This window comes from Eumetopias jubatus, unplaced genomic scaffold, assembly GCF_037043125.1.
Source record: "Eumetopias jubatus isolate StellerSeaLion01/CBP00866 unplaced genomic scaffold, mEumJub1_p1.0 scaffold_2, whole genome shotgun sequence".
Lineage (NCBI taxonomy): Eukaryota > Metazoa > Chordata > Mammalia > Carnivora > Otariidae > Eumetopias > Eumetopias jubatus.
Genome location: NW_028274808.1, coordinates 16,667,774 through 16,688,436, shown reverse-complemented (window position 1 = coordinate 16,688,436; position 20,663 = coordinate 16,667,774). Strand labels below are relative to the sequence as shown.

The following is a 20,663-nucleotide window of genomic DNA, read 5'->3' as shown; positions in this document are numbered from 1 at the left end:
ACTGAGGCATTTTCTTACTGTTCATCATGAATTATATTTGTAGAATATTAAAATAAAGCTGCTATCATTGTTATAAGTGAATTATAATGTGCCTATTAAAAAACATAATGTAGTCAATATAACTGACTTATCTATGAAGGTTTCTACATTGTGTATTTTCACATACAAGTTGCATTTCTTCAATTTATAAGCAAAATTATACCTTTGTTGTTTTCAGGAGTTAACAAATTAACCCTAAAAACAAAATTAAGCCATACCTTTCAGCTTAATATCAGAAATGAATCTGAACTTTATTGACAATTTCATGACGGAGAATAATCAGACCGGGCTCACTCCTGCACTTCCTACCATGTGTATATTGTCTCTTTTATGAGAAAAGTTAATTTTGTTCACTTATAATTATATAGCCATCAGACATGAGTGTTATTTTTTTATCACTATTCCCTAACAGCCACATTGTACTTGCCCTCTAAAGTATTCTGCCAGATGGAGAAGTGCTGATGTGACTCCCAGTTTAATGAATGACATCATGAAAGTGACCCATGTGAATTCATATCATATTTTTAACTGTATAGAGATTAACTTGAAAATCCTGAACCTTTGCTCAGGAGTTACTGCAAATATAGTGATTATTGCTTATCCATGTCTTGTGGCTTCTTGCACATTCCATGCCTCACAACGCTCCTGACACTGCTTCACATGCCATCCTGTGTTTCAGCGAACCCACAGCCTCGGTGCCCCCCAAGTCAGATGTGTACCGGATGCTCCATGACAATCGGAATGAGCCTGCTCAGCCTCGCCAGTCGGGCTCCTTCAGGGTGCTCCAGGAGTTAGTGAATGATGGCCCTGGTGAGCAGCCATGAATCCCTGCTGGAACAGTGTTGATGGAGGAGAGGAGAGCAAACATACTGGGAATGAAAGACTAAAAATTGATTTAGTTCAGTGATCAAATGAATCTTTCCTCAGAAAGATTTGGATGGCGCTTGGTTTAGAAAAGGAGCTTCCAGAATGTATCCAAGTAGCCACCAACCCGGTGATAAAGGGCACTAAAGACAAATTCCATCCATAGTAGTCAAGGGGCTAGTTTGGCTCAAAAATCATAAGTTAGAATTTTAAATGGATATTGCAAAATTTCTCAGCCTCCCTCCACTCCAGGGTGTCATCATCATCAAAATTTTAAAATAACACTGAAATGACCCTTACTATGTTCCAAACCCTGTGCTAAGTACCTTGCATACTTGATCTCTTAATCCTCCCAATAACCTGTGAGATAGGAACTATTATTTTTCCCTTTTAACAAACGAGAAACTGACACACAGAGAGAGTGGATTTGTACAGAGACACAGCCAGTAAGAAGCAAGGCTGAATCTCTAGCGCACTCCTGCTGTCCTCCAGGCTCATAATCTTATCAATGTTTTTCTACCCCAAAAAGATATACACAGTCTTGTAAAAGTTGCACAAAAATGGGGCGCCTGGGTGGCTCAGTCGTTAAGCATCTGCCTTCGGCTCAGGTCATGATCCCAGGGTCCTGGGATCGAGCCCCGCATCGGGCTCCCTGCTCCGCGGGGAGTCTGCTTCTCCCTCTCCCTCTCCCCCTGCTTGTGTTCCCTCTCTCCCTGTGTCTCTCTCTCTGTCAAATAAATAAATAAATAAAAACTTAAAAAAAAAGTTGCACAAAAATGCAAAATGCCCTACTAAGTTGGCTATTAAAAAAAAAAAAAAGAAACTTACAAGTGTTGGTGAGCATGTGGAAAAACTGGAACCCTTGTTCATGGTTAATGGGAATGCAAAATGGTGCAGCCACTGTGAAAACCAGGATGGCGGTTCCTCAAAAAGTTAAACACAGAAATTACCGTATTATCCAACAACTGCACTCCTGGGTATATACCCAAAGAATTGAAAGCAGGAACTCAAAGAGATACTCATACACCAATATTCATAGCAGCTTTATCCACAATAGCCAGAAAGTGAAAACAACACATATGCCTATCAACTGATCAATGGATAAACAAAATATGGTCTATCCATCCAACAGAACATTAGTCAGCCTCAAAAATGAATCAAATTCTGATACATGCTGCAATATGGATGAACCCTGAAAACATGCTGGGGGAAATAGGCCAGACAAGAAAGATCAATCTTGCCCGCATCCACCCCTATGAGGTACCTGGAATAGGCAAGTCGTAAAGACAGAGTAGAGGTTACCAGGATCTGGGAGGAAGGGGGGATGGAAAGTTACTGCTTAATGGGTACAGAGTTTTTGTTTGGGATGATGAAAGAGTTCTGGAAAGAACTGCCCGTGCTGGTTGTACAACCTTGTCAATGTACTTACTGCTACTGAATCACATGAAAAGTGGTCATTATGACCCATCGTACGTTCTGTATATTTTACCACAATGAGAAAAAGAAAAAAAATGCCAAAGGCTCTCTGATCTTTTTCGGCGTTTTATAACAGCTCCCCCCAACGACGACGACAACTTTTAAATCCTTTTTGGAAAGGCCCTACTTCAGCACAAGTGATGTTTGGATCCTCCTTTTGAGACACTAGTTCTGGCGCAAATTAAGAATTCCTTAGGTTAAAGTGCACACCTTAAAATAGAAGCGAAGTACAAACTGTAGCCAGCTGTCCGCTTGCCATAAATGGAAACACTTTGTTTTTCAGATGACCGTCCTGCTGGAACTCGGAGTGTGAGAGCTCCGGTTACCAAAGCCCACGGCAGTGCTGGCGGCGTTCAGAAGATGCCAATCTGTGACAAATGTGGGAGCGGCATCGTGTAAGTTCCAGTTTTAACCCAGGCATTCACTCTAAATCTCGGTATCCACTCTCGGTTTCTAGTCAGTGACTTGAACTATGTCCACAACATTTAGCACATTTTGACCAGAACTCCTTCAACATGCCCTAAAATTGGCATATAATGTGAGTCAGCAACAATCTGGACTTATAATTTCAGATATATTCCCATTTAAAAAAAAACTGTCCTCAAAGCGTATTTTAAAAAATTGCTTCCGAGAAGCATAGCTTCACTTCAAAAAGCCTTCCCTTGGTTAATGTGTAGCCTTTAAATACTTCCTCTTTTGTATAAACTGAGGAAACCAAATATGAGGGTCATCAGGTTGTTCATGAAAACACATTATCTTTACTCGGTTCCTTAGGTTGCACAAATATTGAAGTATAACTTTTAAAAATACAGTCAGCTTCCATGTCAAGGGTCCTTGTGTTTGCATAGCCACACTTGCTAGTTCAAATCTCCAAGTGACCCCGGTCACTTCAATCTCTCCACCGCAAATGCCCCACATGGCCCCTTCTCCCACCCCTTTATTCTCTGCCTCTACTATCAGCTCACACACTGCGGCACCATCTGCCCAATGATCCCGGGTTCATCCTGGGAGGACAGTGGGAGAGAAGCCTGGTTAGAGCAAGGAGGGGAAGGTGACAAAGAAAGAAAGAGAGAAAGAGAGAGGGAGGGAGCAAGGGAAGGAGGGAGGGAGAGAGAGGAAAGAAAGAAGAAGGAAGGAAGGAAGGAAGGAAGAAAGAAAGAGAGAGAGAGAGAGAGAGAGAAAGAAAGAAAGAAAGAAAGAAAGAAAGAAAGAAAGAAAGAAAGAAAGAAAGAAAGAAAGAAAGAAGGAAGGAAGGAAGGAAGGAAGGAAGGAAGGAAGGAAGGAAGGAAGGAAGGAAGGAAGGAAGGAAGGAAAGAAAAGAAAAGAAAAGAAAGAAGGAAGGAAGGAAGGAAGGAAAGAAAGAAAGAAAGAAAGAAAGAAAGAAAGAAAGAAAGAAAGAAAGAAAGAAAGAAAGAAAGAAAGAAAGAAAGAAAGAAGGAAGGAAAGAAAGAAGGAAAGAAAGAAAGAAGAAAAGAAAAAGAAAAGAAAAGAAAGAAGGTAGGAAGGAAAGAAGCAGGACCCGCAGTTCAGGAGCAAAGAGGATCTCAGAAAACACAATAGTTTATGATGTTACCAAAAGCAATTACTGCTCCTAAGTTGGAGTCAACCGTTTTGACAACAGAGGTGAGTCTGCCCACCCGTGGAAATTCCACCCCTGCCCTGTGCTGTTTTCTCTGGGTTCCATACAATAGAAGAGGCGGCGGCGCCAAGACAGAAAGCAGAGGGACTTGCAGATGTGTAGGCAAGCTATGTCAAATCGGAATTTGCGGAGGTATTTGCCGTATCTATACCATGTTTTCCTCTTTCAAAGAAACAATCGGCATAGATCATGAGGGAAGATCCTATAACTTTTATAGAAGCGACTTGTTTGAAAAACAGGAAACAGAGTCACGCGTCAACCTCCGAGAGAACCCCGTGAGGTGTTACTGCGGTTGTCTCGGATCGCCCTGAGGGTGACATCAGTCTCACGGCTGTGCTGGCTTTACAGCTGGGGGCTGTTTCCTGCACATGAAACACACAGCACCTGCCGTATCTGCGGCGTTGCTTCCCTCTGCATCAGGTTTTTGGCTTTGTGTTTTTCACTCCATCTCGTCTTTTCCTCCACAGCGGCGCTGTTGTGAAGGCGCGGGACAAGCACCGGCATCCGGAGTGTTTCGTGTGCGCTGACTGTAACCTCAACCTCAAACAGAAGGGCTACTTCTTCGTGGAGGGGGAGCTGTACTGCGAAACCCACGCAAGGGCTCGCACGAGGCCCCCAGAGGGCTACGACACGGTTACTCTCTATCCCAAAGCTTAATTAAGCCTTACACAGACCCAAGCACGCACACACTCACGCGCACTTACACACGAAGATATCGGTGGCTTTGGACAGAAGTATAGCAAACGGCTGGCTCCAAATCTAAAATCAAGGCTTTTAGACGTTTATCTTATTGCTACTGAAGAACAGGGAGCGGGAGACAAATGCCTGCTATAAATGTACTCGGAAACATACACTTAGCTATGTTTTGCAGCTCTTTTTCTCTCTCGCGCTAGCAATAACTTAAGGACATTGAAGGCACTAATTTTTTTCTATGTCATACCCCACAATTTATATTTATATTGTGACATCAAGAGATTCGGGGGAGTCTAATTATCTTTCCTTAACAAGCTGATTTTGCAATTGTAGTAAATACCAAACGACAATCTTGTATTCTAACACAACCTGCAATTGCCTATTACCTGTTTTAACTATTACAGTGCATGTCAGAAAGAAATTCCCTAGGTTTCTCTAGTTTCGTATTCAAACCATTATACCACCAGATGCAACATACATAATAAATACATAAAATATTTTTAAAATACCTAATGAAGTGGCATTCAATGAATTCAAATAAAATCAACATTCCAACAAGAGGGTCCAATCATATCTTGACATGTACAATAACAACTCGGGTATTTTAAGAAAAATTTGTCTTCTTTAGTTTCCTATACTTTTTCTTAAGAGCCCACAATTTCTGCTGATAGGAGGGACATTTAAATTTGCTAAAGGTAATTCAGTCCCTTTCCCATAAAAACAGTTTCTTGTGCTTTGAAATGGTCTCTTTCATTTTATAAATGTTTCTTTCAGACAAAATATTCAGTGACTTCGAGGCTCAGACCTCCCTCAAGGCTGTTTCTTTATGCTCAAAATTTCACCACTGCTGCCTCCTCCTTCCCAAGATGGCATCTCCAAGAGGAGACAGTTTCAGGGCCCTCCTGAGGAAGGGAGGGGCTGCTAGTCTCCTGGGATCCTATTGTATCCATTGCTAAAATCCATGGTTTCATTTGTGGTCTGTTTTCTCCACATGGTTGGGAGCAGGCAACAAACCCACCTCCAGCATCATCTCCAGAAGTCTCAGCTCTTCCCTGGAGGCTTGGATCCTTGTATCTCAGTGAACCCCATCTAGCCCCTGGCTCTGTCTTGTCACCTTCCCTCTCACTTTGGTGGTCACATAGCAATGCCCCTAACTTGCATGTCTTACCTACTTCCCATGCTCTCACTGGGGATACATGGGAAACTTCTGAAAATGTCCCCTCCACATAAAACCATGGGAAACTGGCAGGATGTGGAGAGGGGGAGGTAGGTACTGTCTTGGGCCCTTTGTCTCACCCCTGGTCACAAATTCATCTCTACCCTATTATCCTACCCTCTACATCTATACCCTACCCTGTGGGTCTGGAGCAAGTAATCTCCTATTGTCTCAAATGGAAAACAGGGCACACATTGTATTGCTCTGGAATTCCCCCGAACTTAACTAATTATTTCTGACCCTGACCTGTCTAAGGTTTGGATCCAGTGAGAGGAACCACAACACCTACCTGGCCCCATAGGCATTTGAGATTGCAACTGGAGCCCCTTGCACCAAAACAAATTCATTAACAGAGGCATTAAAATAAAATAAATAAGAAACTTAGAGATCAAAGAAATGAATGTATCCAAAATAGACTATATTTTTTGTTCAGATGTTATTTTAAAGTATTTTGTTCTGGGAAGGACATAAACTTAAAAGCTTGGAAGCCCGGGAGAAAATAAATGGTAACTGACTTAGAAAACTCAAGAAAGCTGAAATGCAAAGCAGCAGTGGAGAAAACTGAAAACCAACCCAATACACCCTCCAGAATCTTGCAAAGGTGTGGAAATTAACAGCACTGGTATTTCTGGACTAGGAGATAAAGGTGGAGTGACTATCAGGAGGAGCAAGTAGAATCTGTCTGAGAAGTATTTAATCCCCAGAGCTGTTTCCTCTCTTACACCTCATGGCCCTTCCCAGTGGTAGTCTGCTAGGTATTATCAGTAGAAGGTTAAGCAACATATCAATTGGAGTCAGGAAGCACAGCTGAGGATATGTGTACTGTACTAAGAAGAGGTTAAATTAAGAATGAAAGATTCATGATAAAAGTGTACATTATATTGTACATTAATGTACATCATATATTAGTATATGGCAGAATAATAATGAATGGCTTAAGTTCACATGTTTAATAATGAGTTTAAAAAAATGGTAGTGTAGGGGCGCCCGGGTGGCTCAGTCAATTAAGGATCTGCCTTTAGCTCAGATCATGATCTGGGGGTCCTGGGATCAAGCCCCACATCAGGCCCCCTGCTCAGTGGGGAGTCTGCTTCTGCCTCTATCCTTCCCTCCCATCCCCCCCGCTCATGCGTGCTCTCTCTCTCTCTCAAATAAATAAATAAAATCTTTAAAAAATAAGGTAGTGTAGTTTTTTTAAAAAAATAGTATAGTTCTAATCTGAAATTTGAGAGAGATATGGCTTAAATCTGGTAATTCAGACCATGTGACCAAGGCTTGTGAAGCATGCCCTGAAGTTGCATGTTTATTATAGTTAATAAAAATTATTCTTTCAACAATTAAATCTAGAAATTTTAACATGTAGAGAATTAATAAATAGAAATGAATGCAATAATATATATATATAAAACCCTAAAGACTCCACCAAAAAACTGCTAGAACTGATAAATGAATGCAGTGAAGTCAAAGATACAAAATCAATACACATAAACCTGTTGCATTTCTTTTTTTTTAAGATTTTATTTATTTATTTATTTATTTGACAGAGAGAGGGAACACAAGCAGGGGGGGAGTGGGAGAGGGAGAAGCAGGCTTCCTGCTGAGCAAGGAGCCCGATGCAGGGCTCGATCCCAGGACCCTGGGATCATTACCTGAGCCGAAGGCAGACGCTTAACAACTGAGTCACCCAGGCGCCCCAACCTGTTGCATTTCTATACACCAATAATGAAGCAGCAGAAAGAGAAATTCAGGAATCAATCCCATTTACAATCGTACCAAAAATAATAAGATACCTAGGAATAAACCTAACCAAAGAGATAAATGACCTGTTCTCTGAAACCTATAAAATACTGATGAAAGAAACTGAAGATGACACAAAGAAATGGAAAAACATTCCATGCTCATGGATGAGAAAAACAAATATTGTTAAAATGTCTATACTACTCAAAGCAATCTATACATTTAATGCAATCTTTATCAAAATACCAACAGCATTTTTCACAGAGCTAAAACAGGCAAACCTAAAATTTATATGGAACCACTAAGGACCCCGAATAGCCAAAGCAATCTTGAAAAAGAAAAGCAAAGCTGGAAGCATCACAGTTCCAGACTTCAAGTTCTATTACAAAGTTGTAATAATCAAAACAGTGTGATACTGGCACATAGATCAATAGAACAGAATAGAAAACTCAGAAATAAACCCCCAATTATATGGTCAATTAATCTTTGACCAAGCAGGAAAGAATATCCTGTGGGAAAAAAGACAGTCTCTTCAACAAATAGTGTTGGGAAAACTTGACAGCAACATGCAAAAGAATGAAACTGGACCACTTTCTTACACCATACACAATAATAAACTCAAAATGGATGAAAGACCTAAATGTGAAATCTGAAACCATCAAAATCCTAGAGGAGAACAAGGCAGTAACTTCTTTGACATTAGCCATAGCAACTTCTTACTAGATATGTCTCCTGAGGCAAGGGAAACAAAAGCAAAAATAAACTATTGGGACTACATCAAAATAAAAAGCTTCTGCACAGTGAAGGAAATGATCAACATAAATAAATGGCAACCTACAGAATGGGAGAGGATATTTACAAATGACATATCTGATAAAGGATTAGTACCCAAAATATATAAAGAACTTATAAAACTCAACACCCCAAAAAACAAACAATCCAGTTAAGAAATGGGCAGAAGACATGAACAGACATTTTTCCAAAGAAGACATCCAGATGGCCAACAGACACATGAAAAGAGGCTCAACATCACTCATCATCAAGGAAATACAAATCAAAACTACAATGAGATATCACCTCACACCAGTCAGAATGGCTAAAATAAACAGATGTTGGCAAGGATGCAGAGAAAGGGGAACCCACTTACACTGTTGGTGGGAATGCAAACTGGTGCAGCCACTATGGAGAACAGTTTGGAGGTTCCTCAAAAAGTTAAAAATAGATTTGTATTTCCCTGATGCCAATGTTAATTTAAAAAAAAGTTAAAAATAGAACTACCCTACAATCCAGCAATTACACTTTGTATAAATAGGTATTTATCCAAAGGATACAAAAATACTGATTTGAAGGGATACATGTCCTCCAAGGTTTATAGCAGAGTTATCAACAATATCCAAATTATGGAATGAACCCAAATGTCCATAGACTGATGAATGCATAAAGAAGATGTGTGTGTGTGTGTGTGTGTGTGTGTGTGTGTGTGAGAGAGAGAGAGAGAGAGAGAGAGATAATGGAATACTATTCAGCCATAAAAAAGAATGAAATCTTGCCATTTGCAATGACATAGATGAACTAGAGAGTATAATGCTAGGCAAAATAAGTCAGTCAGAGAAAGACAAATACCATATGATTTCACACATATGTGGAACTTAAGAAACAAAACAAGCAAAGGGAAAAAATAGAAAGAAAGTAAGAAACAGACTCCTAATTATAGAGAATAATCTGAGGGGAGGGGGTGGGATGGATTAATAGATGATGGGAATTAAGTAGTGCATTTGCTGTGATGAGAACCAGGCGATGTATGGAAGTGTTGAATCACCATATCGTACACTTGAAACTAATATAACACTATATGTTAACTAACTGAAATTAAAATAAAAACCTAAATAAAAAAAGAAAATGCAATATGAAAATTATTTTTAAATATATAAAGTACAAAATAAAAATGGCACTGTTTAAAATGAAAAGGAATTAAAACTTTTAAAAAATGAGAAAACATTCTGTCCCCCATACTAGTATTTTGTCTCTCAGTAAGTTCACACCAGATTCTACATAGGAATTCATGCCACAAAAAAGAATGCCAACCAGTTTTGACTTAGCTCACAGAATAACATATTTTCTTAGTAAACAGACTAGTCACTGTGTTTATATTTACAAGCTTATTAAAGCTAACAATGATCAATGAAACTATCCATTAAGATTAAGAACTGGGCTTCTATGAACTTTGGACTCATGATTAACTAAAGTACAGGTTTTTTTTCAGAGTAAACACAGGATAGAGTTGCTATGCTCTCTACCAATAGGATGAATGATTGAATAAAAAACAGTCCTGGTTATCACATGTGCTTGCACCTATGTAAGCAGAGTAAAACATAATGGTTAATGTGACACAGAGTTTACCCATCTCTCCATAAGATAATCTCCAGTTTGTCCAACATGGGAACACTCCAAGATAAACAGAATGCAACTCTCAGTCTCTTCTATTAACAACTTGAGTTACAAAAGTTTGTCAAGTTGACCTTTGAACAGATTTTATTTCCATCCTAGAAAACTGCTACTATAAGCATTACTCTTTATTATCATGTCATCAGAACCTGATGTTCTTTTACTATTTATGCTGTGCCATCTGAATCTAAAGCGTAAAAAAGGCGATTCAAAAAAAGAATGAGATGTTTAGATAATTCAAGTAAATAAATCATTTATCTCCTCTAAATGACCATTTCAAGACAATCCTCTCAAGTCTATTCATTTTGGAAAGCACTCAATAAATATTTATTTGAAAACCTACCAAGTAAGAGATGTTAAATATGAGGCATAGCAATATGGACTTTTGAATACTTTGTGTACATTTACAAATGGACATTTTTAAGCTAATTAGAATGTTTCATGGGCTTAATTCTAAAACAAAGCACCTATAAGAAGTGGCTTATAATTATTTCTTTTTAAATTTTCTAGTAATATTATCCAACGTTCATTTCAGAAGAATCAGGTATCAACATTACCTTTTTAATTACCTGAAAACTTTGTCTAAATATGCAGAGAATGTCCAACAACATGTTTTCCTTTCTCTAGGAATAAGGCGGGTCAGCATTTTTTAATTTATGAAAACCCAAAGCACAATTCCATTGTCCATTATTCAAATCTAATACAATATCTGCTCTTAAATCCTAATTGCTACCCCTATCATAAGTATCAAGCATAAATGGATTCTAAATTTAGATTATATGAAATGCCAAATATTTGGGGATGAAAATTAGTCTACTCATTTATTTATTCAATTTTTCACCTGGTAAAGGAGTAACGCAAGTTATTATTTCTGCACCAAAAGCAAAACTATGTTGAGTTTGAGAACGACCTCTCATGAGTCCAAATTCCCATTGTCTCCTTGTCTGAGGTATGGGGATTGAAAAACACAGGTATGTGGATTAGCCATCACATGTATATGTGCCAAGGTGTGCACATATCTCTGGTTCACAAAAGCACCGAGGTTATGCAACCAAGGTCACATGGATGAAGAGCCTGCTTTAGGCTCAATCTTGCCCATAGGTGAACTGGTTGCTCAGCCTACCTGTTCATGCATCTGGACTCCAGCTGCTGCTATTTGAGCTCCCAAAGCTCCCAACCATGACCCTTCCAGAACAGTACTTCATGTTACAAAGCTTTTCATTCCTCAAAGTATGTGACCCCCTTCTTCCTGATGCTAAACTGCTTTCTGGTTTTTGGACACTAATGGAGCTGCCCTGGTGAGGGCTACTTGGTCACGATATAAAAACAATATGTTTCCTTTGCTATGTGAAGATACCATTAACGTGTACTTCCAACTGAACAAATGGATTTGCATCAAGAAACCCATATTCCTTGCTTGACTTCAGCTATGAGCTGTGACATGAGTCAGAGGTGGTGTCCATGACCATTGGAACAGAATGAAACTTCTAAACTAAACCAAGAACCTAGCCACACTGGTAGCATGCCCTCAATGAACGGAATGGCCAGCCGATTAACAGTGATAAAGACAATGTCAAGTGCAGGTCTGGACTATTTGGGCTGGTAGAAGTCTCAGAGATCATCCAGTCTACCTCCTTATTCTGAAGATTAAGGAGTTAAAGTCCAGGGGCAGAGCTACAGTTAGAATCCAGATCCTTATTCAGAGCTCTTTCCATAACAACCTCCTTACTTACTACTTAATAAAATCATTACGTAATATTTTTATTATTCCACACTACTTTTCCTAACACTTATGGAAGAGATGATTTTTATTATAAAGAGAACAAACATGGACTTAAAGTTAATACTGATATAAATAAACAAAACTACAGAGAGAAAGAAATATAATAGTGTTTAGAATTCATAGGTTTAGGGGCACCTGGGTGGCTCAGTCGTTAAGCATCTGCCTTCGGCTCAGGTCATGATCCCAGGGTCCTGGGATCGAGCCCCGCATCGGGCTCCCTGCTCCATGGGAAGCCTACTTCTCCCTTTCCCACTCCCCCTGCTTGTGTTCTCTCTCTCGCTGTGTCTCTCTGTCAAATAAATAAATAAAATCTTTAAAAAAAAGAATTCATAGGTTTAAAGATTTCCAAAATCTGTTACTTATTACCTAGGGAATATTAGTGAGTTTAAATGGGATTTTTTCTAATTGTGTAGCCTTGTACAAAAATTAAGCTCTCGGATACTTGTCCTCATCTGTAAAATGTTTATTTGGCAAAGTCATAAGGATTAGAAATAATGTGCCCCTGAGCCACCCAGGGGTCCCTTAATAGTGTCCTTTTAAAAAATAATAGCTTTATTGAGATATAATTTACATACCACATAATTCATCCCTTTGAAGTTTCTTAGTATATTCAGTGGTTCTTAGTACATAAATGTGACTGGTATTATGTCATGAATTTTGTAAATACTCAGTTAAAAATCTACACATTCAAAAAAATACATAGAGTCAGTAAAGGGACCTTAGTCCTCTTTATAGCTACAAGATTATAATCTACAGTTTTAGTTGTTGTTATCATTCTTTGCCTTTGCTTGAGGAACCAGATTTTTTACTTGGGTTCAACTTTAATTCCGTTGTTAGTCTTCTAAATCCTTAGAGTATATAAGAACTGCTTTGAACTTACCATTGGGTATAACAGAATATTGTCAGGGAGTCTCTGGGGAAGTCAGGTTGCATGAACTCAAGCTTTTAAAATTACCCTCCTCAAATGAAGAGAAGTTCCAGTGAACTTCATGAATCTGATCCTTCTCAGTGTGAAATGTCAACTCTCCTGGGACTATCAAGAATAGGTATCCAGTTCTTGAATCTTTTGGCTTGATACAGCTGTGCTCATTTAATTGGCTCTTGATCTTTGACACCAAAGAATAATTAGAAGTCACAGAAACACCATTTTGAACTTGAGATTAAATACTGAAAAGCATAGATAATAATAGTTTTTAGGTGGGGCACCTGGGTGGCTCAGTTGGGTAAGCCTTTGGCTCAGGGTCCTGCGATGGAGCCCCGCATGGGGCTCCTGCTCAGTGGGGAGCCTGCTTCTCCCTCTGCCTCTCCTCCTGCTCATGCTCTCTCTCTCTCTCTCTCTCTCTCTGTCTCAAATAAATAAAATCTTTAAAAAAAAAAAACTTTAAATAGGGGAACCCGGGTGGCTCAGTCGTTAAGTGTCTGCCTTCGGCTCAGGTCATGGTCCCAGGGTCCTGGGATCGAGTCCCGCATCGGGCTCCCTGCTCCGCGGGAAGCCTGCTTCTCCCTCTCCCTCTTCCTCTGCTTGTGTTCCCTCTCTCGCTGTCTCTCTCTCTCTGTCAAATAAATAAATGAAATCTTTAAAAAAAATAAATTAAAAAAAAACTTTAAATAAAAAATAAACACTTAAAAATATATAAAAACCATTTTTAGGGGTTTACATATTACTTAGTAGGAAATGTGTCAGATATTTTATATGAATTACTTAATTTGATCCTACAACAACCCTGTAAAGTAGGGATCATCATCCTAATTTTATGGTTGATAAAACTGAGTTCTGGAGAGATTTCATGATTTCTCTGTAGCTAACACCTAGAAGATAGTAAAGCTAGTTTCAGTTCAGCTTTGCCAGTGTCCAGAGCTCATTTTTGTAACCACCGAGTTCTAATACCTGGAGTCATTTATATTGAAATGGAATCTAGGAGATAATTTGTACAAAGCTTACTAAGGGCTTTGTTGTCCCATGAAAGCTTTAAAATCATCCTAAACAAAAAGCTATTAAATCTCTTGTGCAGAAATAATGTGAAGCATTATTCTAGAGCATGGATTCTAAAACCGGACTACCCAGGTTCAGATTCTGTCTCCAACATTTACTATAGGAGAAACTTAGCCTAACCTCTTGGTGTTTCAGTTTCCTCATCTATAAAATGGGAAGAAAAAGAATGCCGACCTCACAGGGCCGCTAGGAAGATTGAATGAGTTTATACATGTAAAGCACTTGCAACAGTGTTTGGTACATAGCAAGAGCCATGTAAGTGCTGGCTATTGCTATTATTTTAGCATTGATCAAGCATTTTCCAGAAAAGGAATTTGTGAATCATCTAAATAAGTAGAAACATTTCTACCCATGATGGGGTTTTTTTTTTGAGAGGGAGGGGGAGGGGCAAAGGGAGAGGGAGGGAGAAGAATCTTAAGCAGGCTCCACACCCAGGACAAGCCCGACACAGGGCTCAATCTCACAACCCTGAGATCATGACCCTGAGATCATGACCTGAGCGGGGAAACCAAGAGTCAGATGCTTAACCCACTGAGCCTACCTACCCATGTTGTTTCTTTTGGTCCTAACCATTTTTATCTTAAGAATCTATTTAACTGATTAGTGACAAATACATATTTATATTAATAGTGTTCTTTTTTTTAAGATTTTATTTATTTATTTGTCAGAGTGAGAGAGAGAGAGCACAAGCAGGGGGAGTGGCAGGCAGAAGGAGAAACAGGCTCCCCACTGAGCAGGGAGCCCAATGCGGGACCTGATCCCAGGACCCTGGGATCATGACCTGAGCTGAAGGCAAACACTTAACCGACTGAGCCACCCAAGGGTCCCTTAATAGTGTCCTTTCAAAAAATAATAGCTTTATTGAGATATAATTTACATACCACATAATTCATCCCTTTGAAGTTTCTTAGTATATTCAGTGGTTCTTAGTACATTCACAGAGTTGAGTGAGCTCAATTAGACTCTCCAACCTAACAAAGGATATAGAGACCACTACCTCTAAACTTACCTAAACCGATGAATACCTATTCACCCTCAGCAAGCTTCACAAACAGAGTGCTAATCTGCCCCAAGTGCCTGGTTCCAGAGAGAGAGCATTCATTCCTTACTGCTGGCCTCTGTCAGAGGGAAGAAAGATCTATATCATCTCTACAAAATGGCCAAACCTTCACATGTTCAAAGACACTGTTGGTCCTCTGTCTTCTTCTTGGTCCAAATTATGCCCATTACTTTATTCCTCACTCTTCCCAACTTATTTTTCCCACTCTGTCTCTCTCCGTCACTGTTCCCAGCCTGCAAGTGTGCTCAAGTACTATACACCATCCTAAAAATATCTCTTTCCCTAACAAATATTCCTTCTCAAGCTACCTTGATAGTGACCTACATCTATCCCTTTAGCACACCAAACTTCCCAGAGTTAGACCAACCCTACTTTCTCAGTATCCCCACCTTACCACTATTAATAAGTCCTCTTAAAATGGCCATCAACTTCCTAAGAGCCAAAGCTAGTGGCCATCCTTAGTGAGTTGTGGGCTTCATTCTTCATTCTGTGAAATCAGGTTAAAATCAACGTTAAAAGAAACTTAGAGAAGGCAGAGTGGAGGTGTTTGCATTTGGAGCAAGCTTTGAGCTGTCAAAGGCCCACTACGCATGGTAGACTTCCGAAGTCGCCAGCACATAGGTCCTGCTCTCTGACCATAGCCCTTGCCTTAGGAAAATTATCCAAATTTGTTATATCCTAGGAGAAGTTTGATCACTTTTTCACACTACTGTAGATCTCAGCTATGACTGATAGCCTTGTGATCTCAGGCTTAAAAAAAAAAAAAAGATGTTCTGAGGCTAAAAAAAACAAGAAGTATTTTAGTCTGGTAATAGATTGCTAAGAAAAGATTTAGCTAGCTTGTGTTTGTGCAGTGCTCTTGAATTTGTTCCAGATTCTTGAAACTGCAGCTGTTAGTCAACAGGTGAAAGTGGATTCTCTAGGAGGAGATGCCTTTAGAAGATTTTGAAATACTGTGACTCACAGATTTTTTTCATTGTCAGCACAGATTCTAATTCTGTCCTTTAGTAATGAATTTCACAATCAAAAAAAAATCAGACATTTTCAGGGAAGTTGTTGAATCGACTGACACGTGTAACCAGAGAAAGCATATCTCCTGACAGAATATGCTTCACTGTCTATCTGACAGAAGGCAAAATGAAATAGAAACCGTCTCAATGCACTGAGAATGTACAGGTGAACTGTGATACCATAGCAGGAAATAGGAACTTTTAGCTCTAGCTTGAATTATATTTATACTCCCTCTAGACTTCTGTAAAATTTAGATGAAATTTTTACAGAGTTTTTAAAAAGTTCTTAAACCTTCCCATGTTTCAGTTTTCCCCTACCAATCTGGAAAATAATTTTCTCCATAAAGTTCCACAATTCTCAATACCATTAAGTATAAGTAAGAATATTTCACAGAAAGCTTAATTGTTGGGGAGATAAATCCATTAGGGAGGGAGGAAATTTAACATCCCTCAGAGTAAGTGCTTGGATTATAAACTTTGTTTACCACTTTCAAAGGGGATAATGAGCCATTCAGCATCACAGGAACAGGAGCAGGGACAGGTAGGCTCCAGCAAGCATAATGTATAATTTGCCAGATTTTTCCATGTATCAGTGACCCTTCATTTCTATGTATTGAAAATCTGAGTGTTGTAGAAGACACTGAGTGCTCAACAGTAGCCAAAGAGCCCACGAGAATCTTACAGGATCAGCCATCCTGGTCTCACTCAGGAGAATTAGGTTTTCCCCATTTTGGAAGTCTAAAGAAAATTTCATTATACTATCCCTTTTATCTAATTCTGATCTATGTTCTGGGTAAGCAGGTAATCATCTTACTTGACTTTAGCAACTTGGCAATGAAGAACTTTAGGGTCAAGATGGTAGAATGAGAGCACATATAAGAAAAATACATTTTAAAATATATTAAAGTATATAGTTTTGTGGGGAATTATGTTATTTACAATAAATGGTGGGTCAATCAGATAGCCACAATTTTTAAAATGGATATTGACACCTACCTCACACTCTATAAAAAGATAATTCCAGATGAATTAGCAAATCTAAATATGAAAGATAAAACAATCCAGCTTTTAGGGGAAAAAAATGGATGAATCATTTCACAGCCTTGCAAAAGCAGACACAGGGTGTCCATTCCCAAAGAGGGACAGGGGAGCACCCATGCAGGGGGGAGCACTAGCTGCAGTAAGCCGTCAGAGCCTGAACCGGGTAAGGAGGGTGGCTCTGCGTGGAACTGGCTGGTGCACGGTGTCAAAGCTCAGGGGAATGTGGAAGTCTTCTACACAGACAGGAGGCCCAGCATAGGGTGACAGAGCCCAAGAAAGGTGAAGAGGGAACCTAAGTGGAGAATAGACCCAATACAGGATTCAGAGTCAATGGCAAAGTAGGAGGGAAGAGGCAGTGGAGGGTATTGGAACCTAAGTTGATGACAAGGGCATCCACATGGGGACTTGGTGAGAGACTGGCATTGAGAGAATGGATATTTGCTCATATAAATAAATATATAAAAGATAATGGGAGTCAACTTTCTCGCTGTTGGTAAGGGAAATTGCAAATATGGAAAGAGAGAAAACTAGAAAGAGCACTTGATGTTGGACTGGAATTGGAGGTATCGTGAACTCATAGTTCTCAATATGTAGAAATAGAGAACAGAATATGGACGTGAATGTCCATGTGTTTGCATGTATATATGGATATAGATGACTATATGTATGTATACATGTATATCTAGACATTCCCCAGCTCTATCTACTAAGATGGTCTGGGAGCAGCTATACCGAGATAGCAACACTCAAACCTAACACTCACATCCTGGTTTCTAAATACCATTGTCTTCTAAAACAAACCAAGGCTCCTTGGAGAAAGGCTGATTTCAAGGCTAGGGCAGGAAAAGTATGGGATGACACTGGAATATCTGGTTGTCCAGGCAAAAAAAATGAAGAAATGCTCCAGGAATAAAGGAGACATGTCAAAAGTACACAGAAGCCAGCTAAAGAAACTCTCACTGACTCCTCTAGGACAATTTAAGCAACAATATTGATCATGTTAGCAACAGAAGATAATCCATTGTAACCCACTGAATAAAATAGGAAACTCTGAGTCCATGAGACTCTGATTAAAGATACATGTCATGACAACTACATGTAGTGCGAGAGTTTGAACTGGACACTTTTGTCTAAAGGACAATATTGGGAGAAGCAGTGAAACTTGAGTGGGGTCTGAAGATTAGATAGTAGTAACGTATCAGTGCTAATTTCTGGATTTTAATGGCTGTATTGTGCTCATAATGAAAAATGTCCTGGGGCGCCTGGGTGGCTCAATCATTAAGTGTCTGCCTTTGGCTCAGGTCATGATCCCAGGGTCCTGGGATGGAGCCCCGCGTCGGGCTCCTGCTCAGTGGGAAGCCTGCTTCTCCCTCTCCCACTACCCCTTCTGGTGCTCCCTCTCTCACTGTCTCTATCTCTGTCAAATAAATAAATAAAATCTGAAAGAAAGAAAGAAAGAAAGAAAGAAAAAGAAAGAAAGAAAGAAGAAAGAAAGAAAGAAAGAAAGAAAGAAAGAAAGAAAGAAAGAAAGAAAGAAAGAAAGAAAGAAAAGAGAGAGAGAAAGAAAAGAGAGAGAGAAAGAAAGAGAAGAAAGAGAGAGAGAAAGAAAGAAAGAAAGAAAGAAAGAAAGAAAGAAAGAAAGAAAGAAAGAAAGAAAAAGAAAGAAAGAAAGAAAGAAAGAAAGAAAGAAAGAAAGAAAGAAAGAAAGAAAGAAAGAAAGAAAAAGAAAGAGAGAGAGAGAGAAAGCAAGCAAGCAAGCAAGCAAGCAAGAAAGAAAAATGTCCTTATAAGATACATATTAAAGCATTCAGGTCTGATGACACACCATGTCAGCAACTCCCTCTTAATGGTTCAAGAAAAAATGAAACATGTAGCTCCAACTTTACTATAAGTTGGTGATGATTTCAAAAATTAAAAAAAAAAAAGGGACCGGGGCGCCTGGGTGGCTCAGTCAGTTATGCATCTGCCTTTGGCTCAGGTCATGATCCGGGGGTCCTGGGATCAAGCCCCTGGGATCGAGCTCAAGGGAGCCTGCTTCTCCCTCTCTCTCTGCCCCCCACCACTCATTCTCTCTCTCTCTCTCTCTCATTTCTCTCAAAAGTAAATATCTTTTTAAAAATTAAAATAATAAATAAATGAAAAGGAAACCAAAAAGTCAAAAACTCTGAAAGAACTGAAAGATATTTCAAGCCCACTTTTACAACTCAATTAAAGACCTATTTTTTAATACAGAGAGACCTTAAAAAACATGTAATTTTGAGTAAAAAGAGCAAGCTGCAGAATAAAACAAAATTATGATGCCATTTATGAAAACATTTAAAATAAACAAGAGCAACCATCTATATTACTCATGAATACCCGTGTAATTTCTATAAAAATATAAGAATGGACTGTGAGGCTATACCCTAAATTCATTGTATTGGTTTCTTGTGGGAGGACATGGGGAAGGAGGAACAGGGTAGGAGGTGGTAAGGAGTTCACGTCTATGTAATGTTTTAATTTTTCCAAACAAATATAAGCCAAATATGTCAATAGAGTTATAACTGTTAATTCTGGGAGATGGAAGCAAACGGTTAGTTACATCTGTCTTTGCACTTTCCATTATTATTAAATTTATCAAAAAATAATTTAATAATAAAACATAAGGAGGACTTCACATTTTACAGGTCATCTAAATGTGCATTTACTTAGAAGCTTGTGAAATTTTTAGAAGTTTGGCAAATTCATCAACAAAGTGGATATACAATACAAATTAGACAGCACAGTTTCTCTGCTTTTTAAAATATAAATTTTTTCTGATATTTGAGCTAGAATCATTGAATCTTTTTCAACTGAAGTATCAAATCTTTTGAAATAAGGGAAAGATATCAACACTGTTTACGAAATCTCACCTTAGACTCTGAGGTCTAGAGCTGCCGTTCACGGTCAGCCTCCTATGTAGCTACTGAACCTACTGCAGTGGACCTGTGACACAGGGTCCCAGTAATCCTTAGAACAATCTTGTTGGTGCCCTGTTGCATAGATAAGTAAACCCATGCTCAAATAGAGCAAGTCATTGAATCACTGCTAAATTCAGAACGGAGTTTCAAGTATAGGCTGTGATAGGTGACAATGGTTTTAAGTGATCCCGAGTATTCAGATAAGATTTCCTCAACATACATTCACAAATGTAGTGAATGCCCCCAAAGAACTATGTTCACCATCCACCCTGATTTTTTAGGGACACGTTCTCTTACTACAACTTTCAGATTCTCTCTCATCAGAGAAGAGGGTCTCCGTGTGTAACTGTTGGTGGGAGAACCTACACAAGGGCCTCTTCTGAGGGGATGCCACTCATATCATAGACGTCTTTCTCATTTAAAACATTTTTCTTAATGTATTAATTTTTATAACTTTGTAGGCTCCAAAGATGGGCTTTTTTATGTTAATTACAAGAAGTTTTCTCACAAATTATTTTTTCTTCTGAGAATATAGACATGACTTAGTTTACAAAAGAAAAATGTTTGAAATCCAAAGGCCTTGTTGAACTAACTTCTCAACTAAACTGTCCTTCTAAGTAAAGAACTGCCTTTTTGACAGTTCTGACAATCTTTCTGCTGGGAAGTATCTAAGTATGTCTCTACTGAGATTAGGGCACTGGCTAAATTTGAGTTTGACATTGTAACTT

The 20,663-nt window shown here is 39.0% G+C and overlaps 1 protein-coding gene across 5 annotated transcripts in view; it reads left to right on the top strand.

Annotated features, from left to right (window-relative positions):
• The window catches only part of PDLIM3 (PDZ and LIM domain 3), a 30,152-nt gene extending 25,477 nt beyond the window's left edge, over positions 1–4,675 (top strand). For 4 of the 5 annotated variants that reach the window (XM_028099809.1, XM_028099808.1, XM_028099806.1 and 1 more), the window contains 3 exons: positions 719–849; positions 2,663–2,774; positions 4,486–4,675. In XM_028099809.1, coding sequence (XP_027955610.1) covers positions 719–849; positions 2,663–2,774; positions 4,486–4,675 — 433 coding nt within the window. The remainder of the gene's footprint in view (positions 1–718; positions 850–2,662; positions 2,775–4,485) is intronic. The other variant, XM_088021369.1, reaches the window with a different exon arrangement.
• Positions 4,676–20,663: the final 15,988 nt, after the last annotated feature.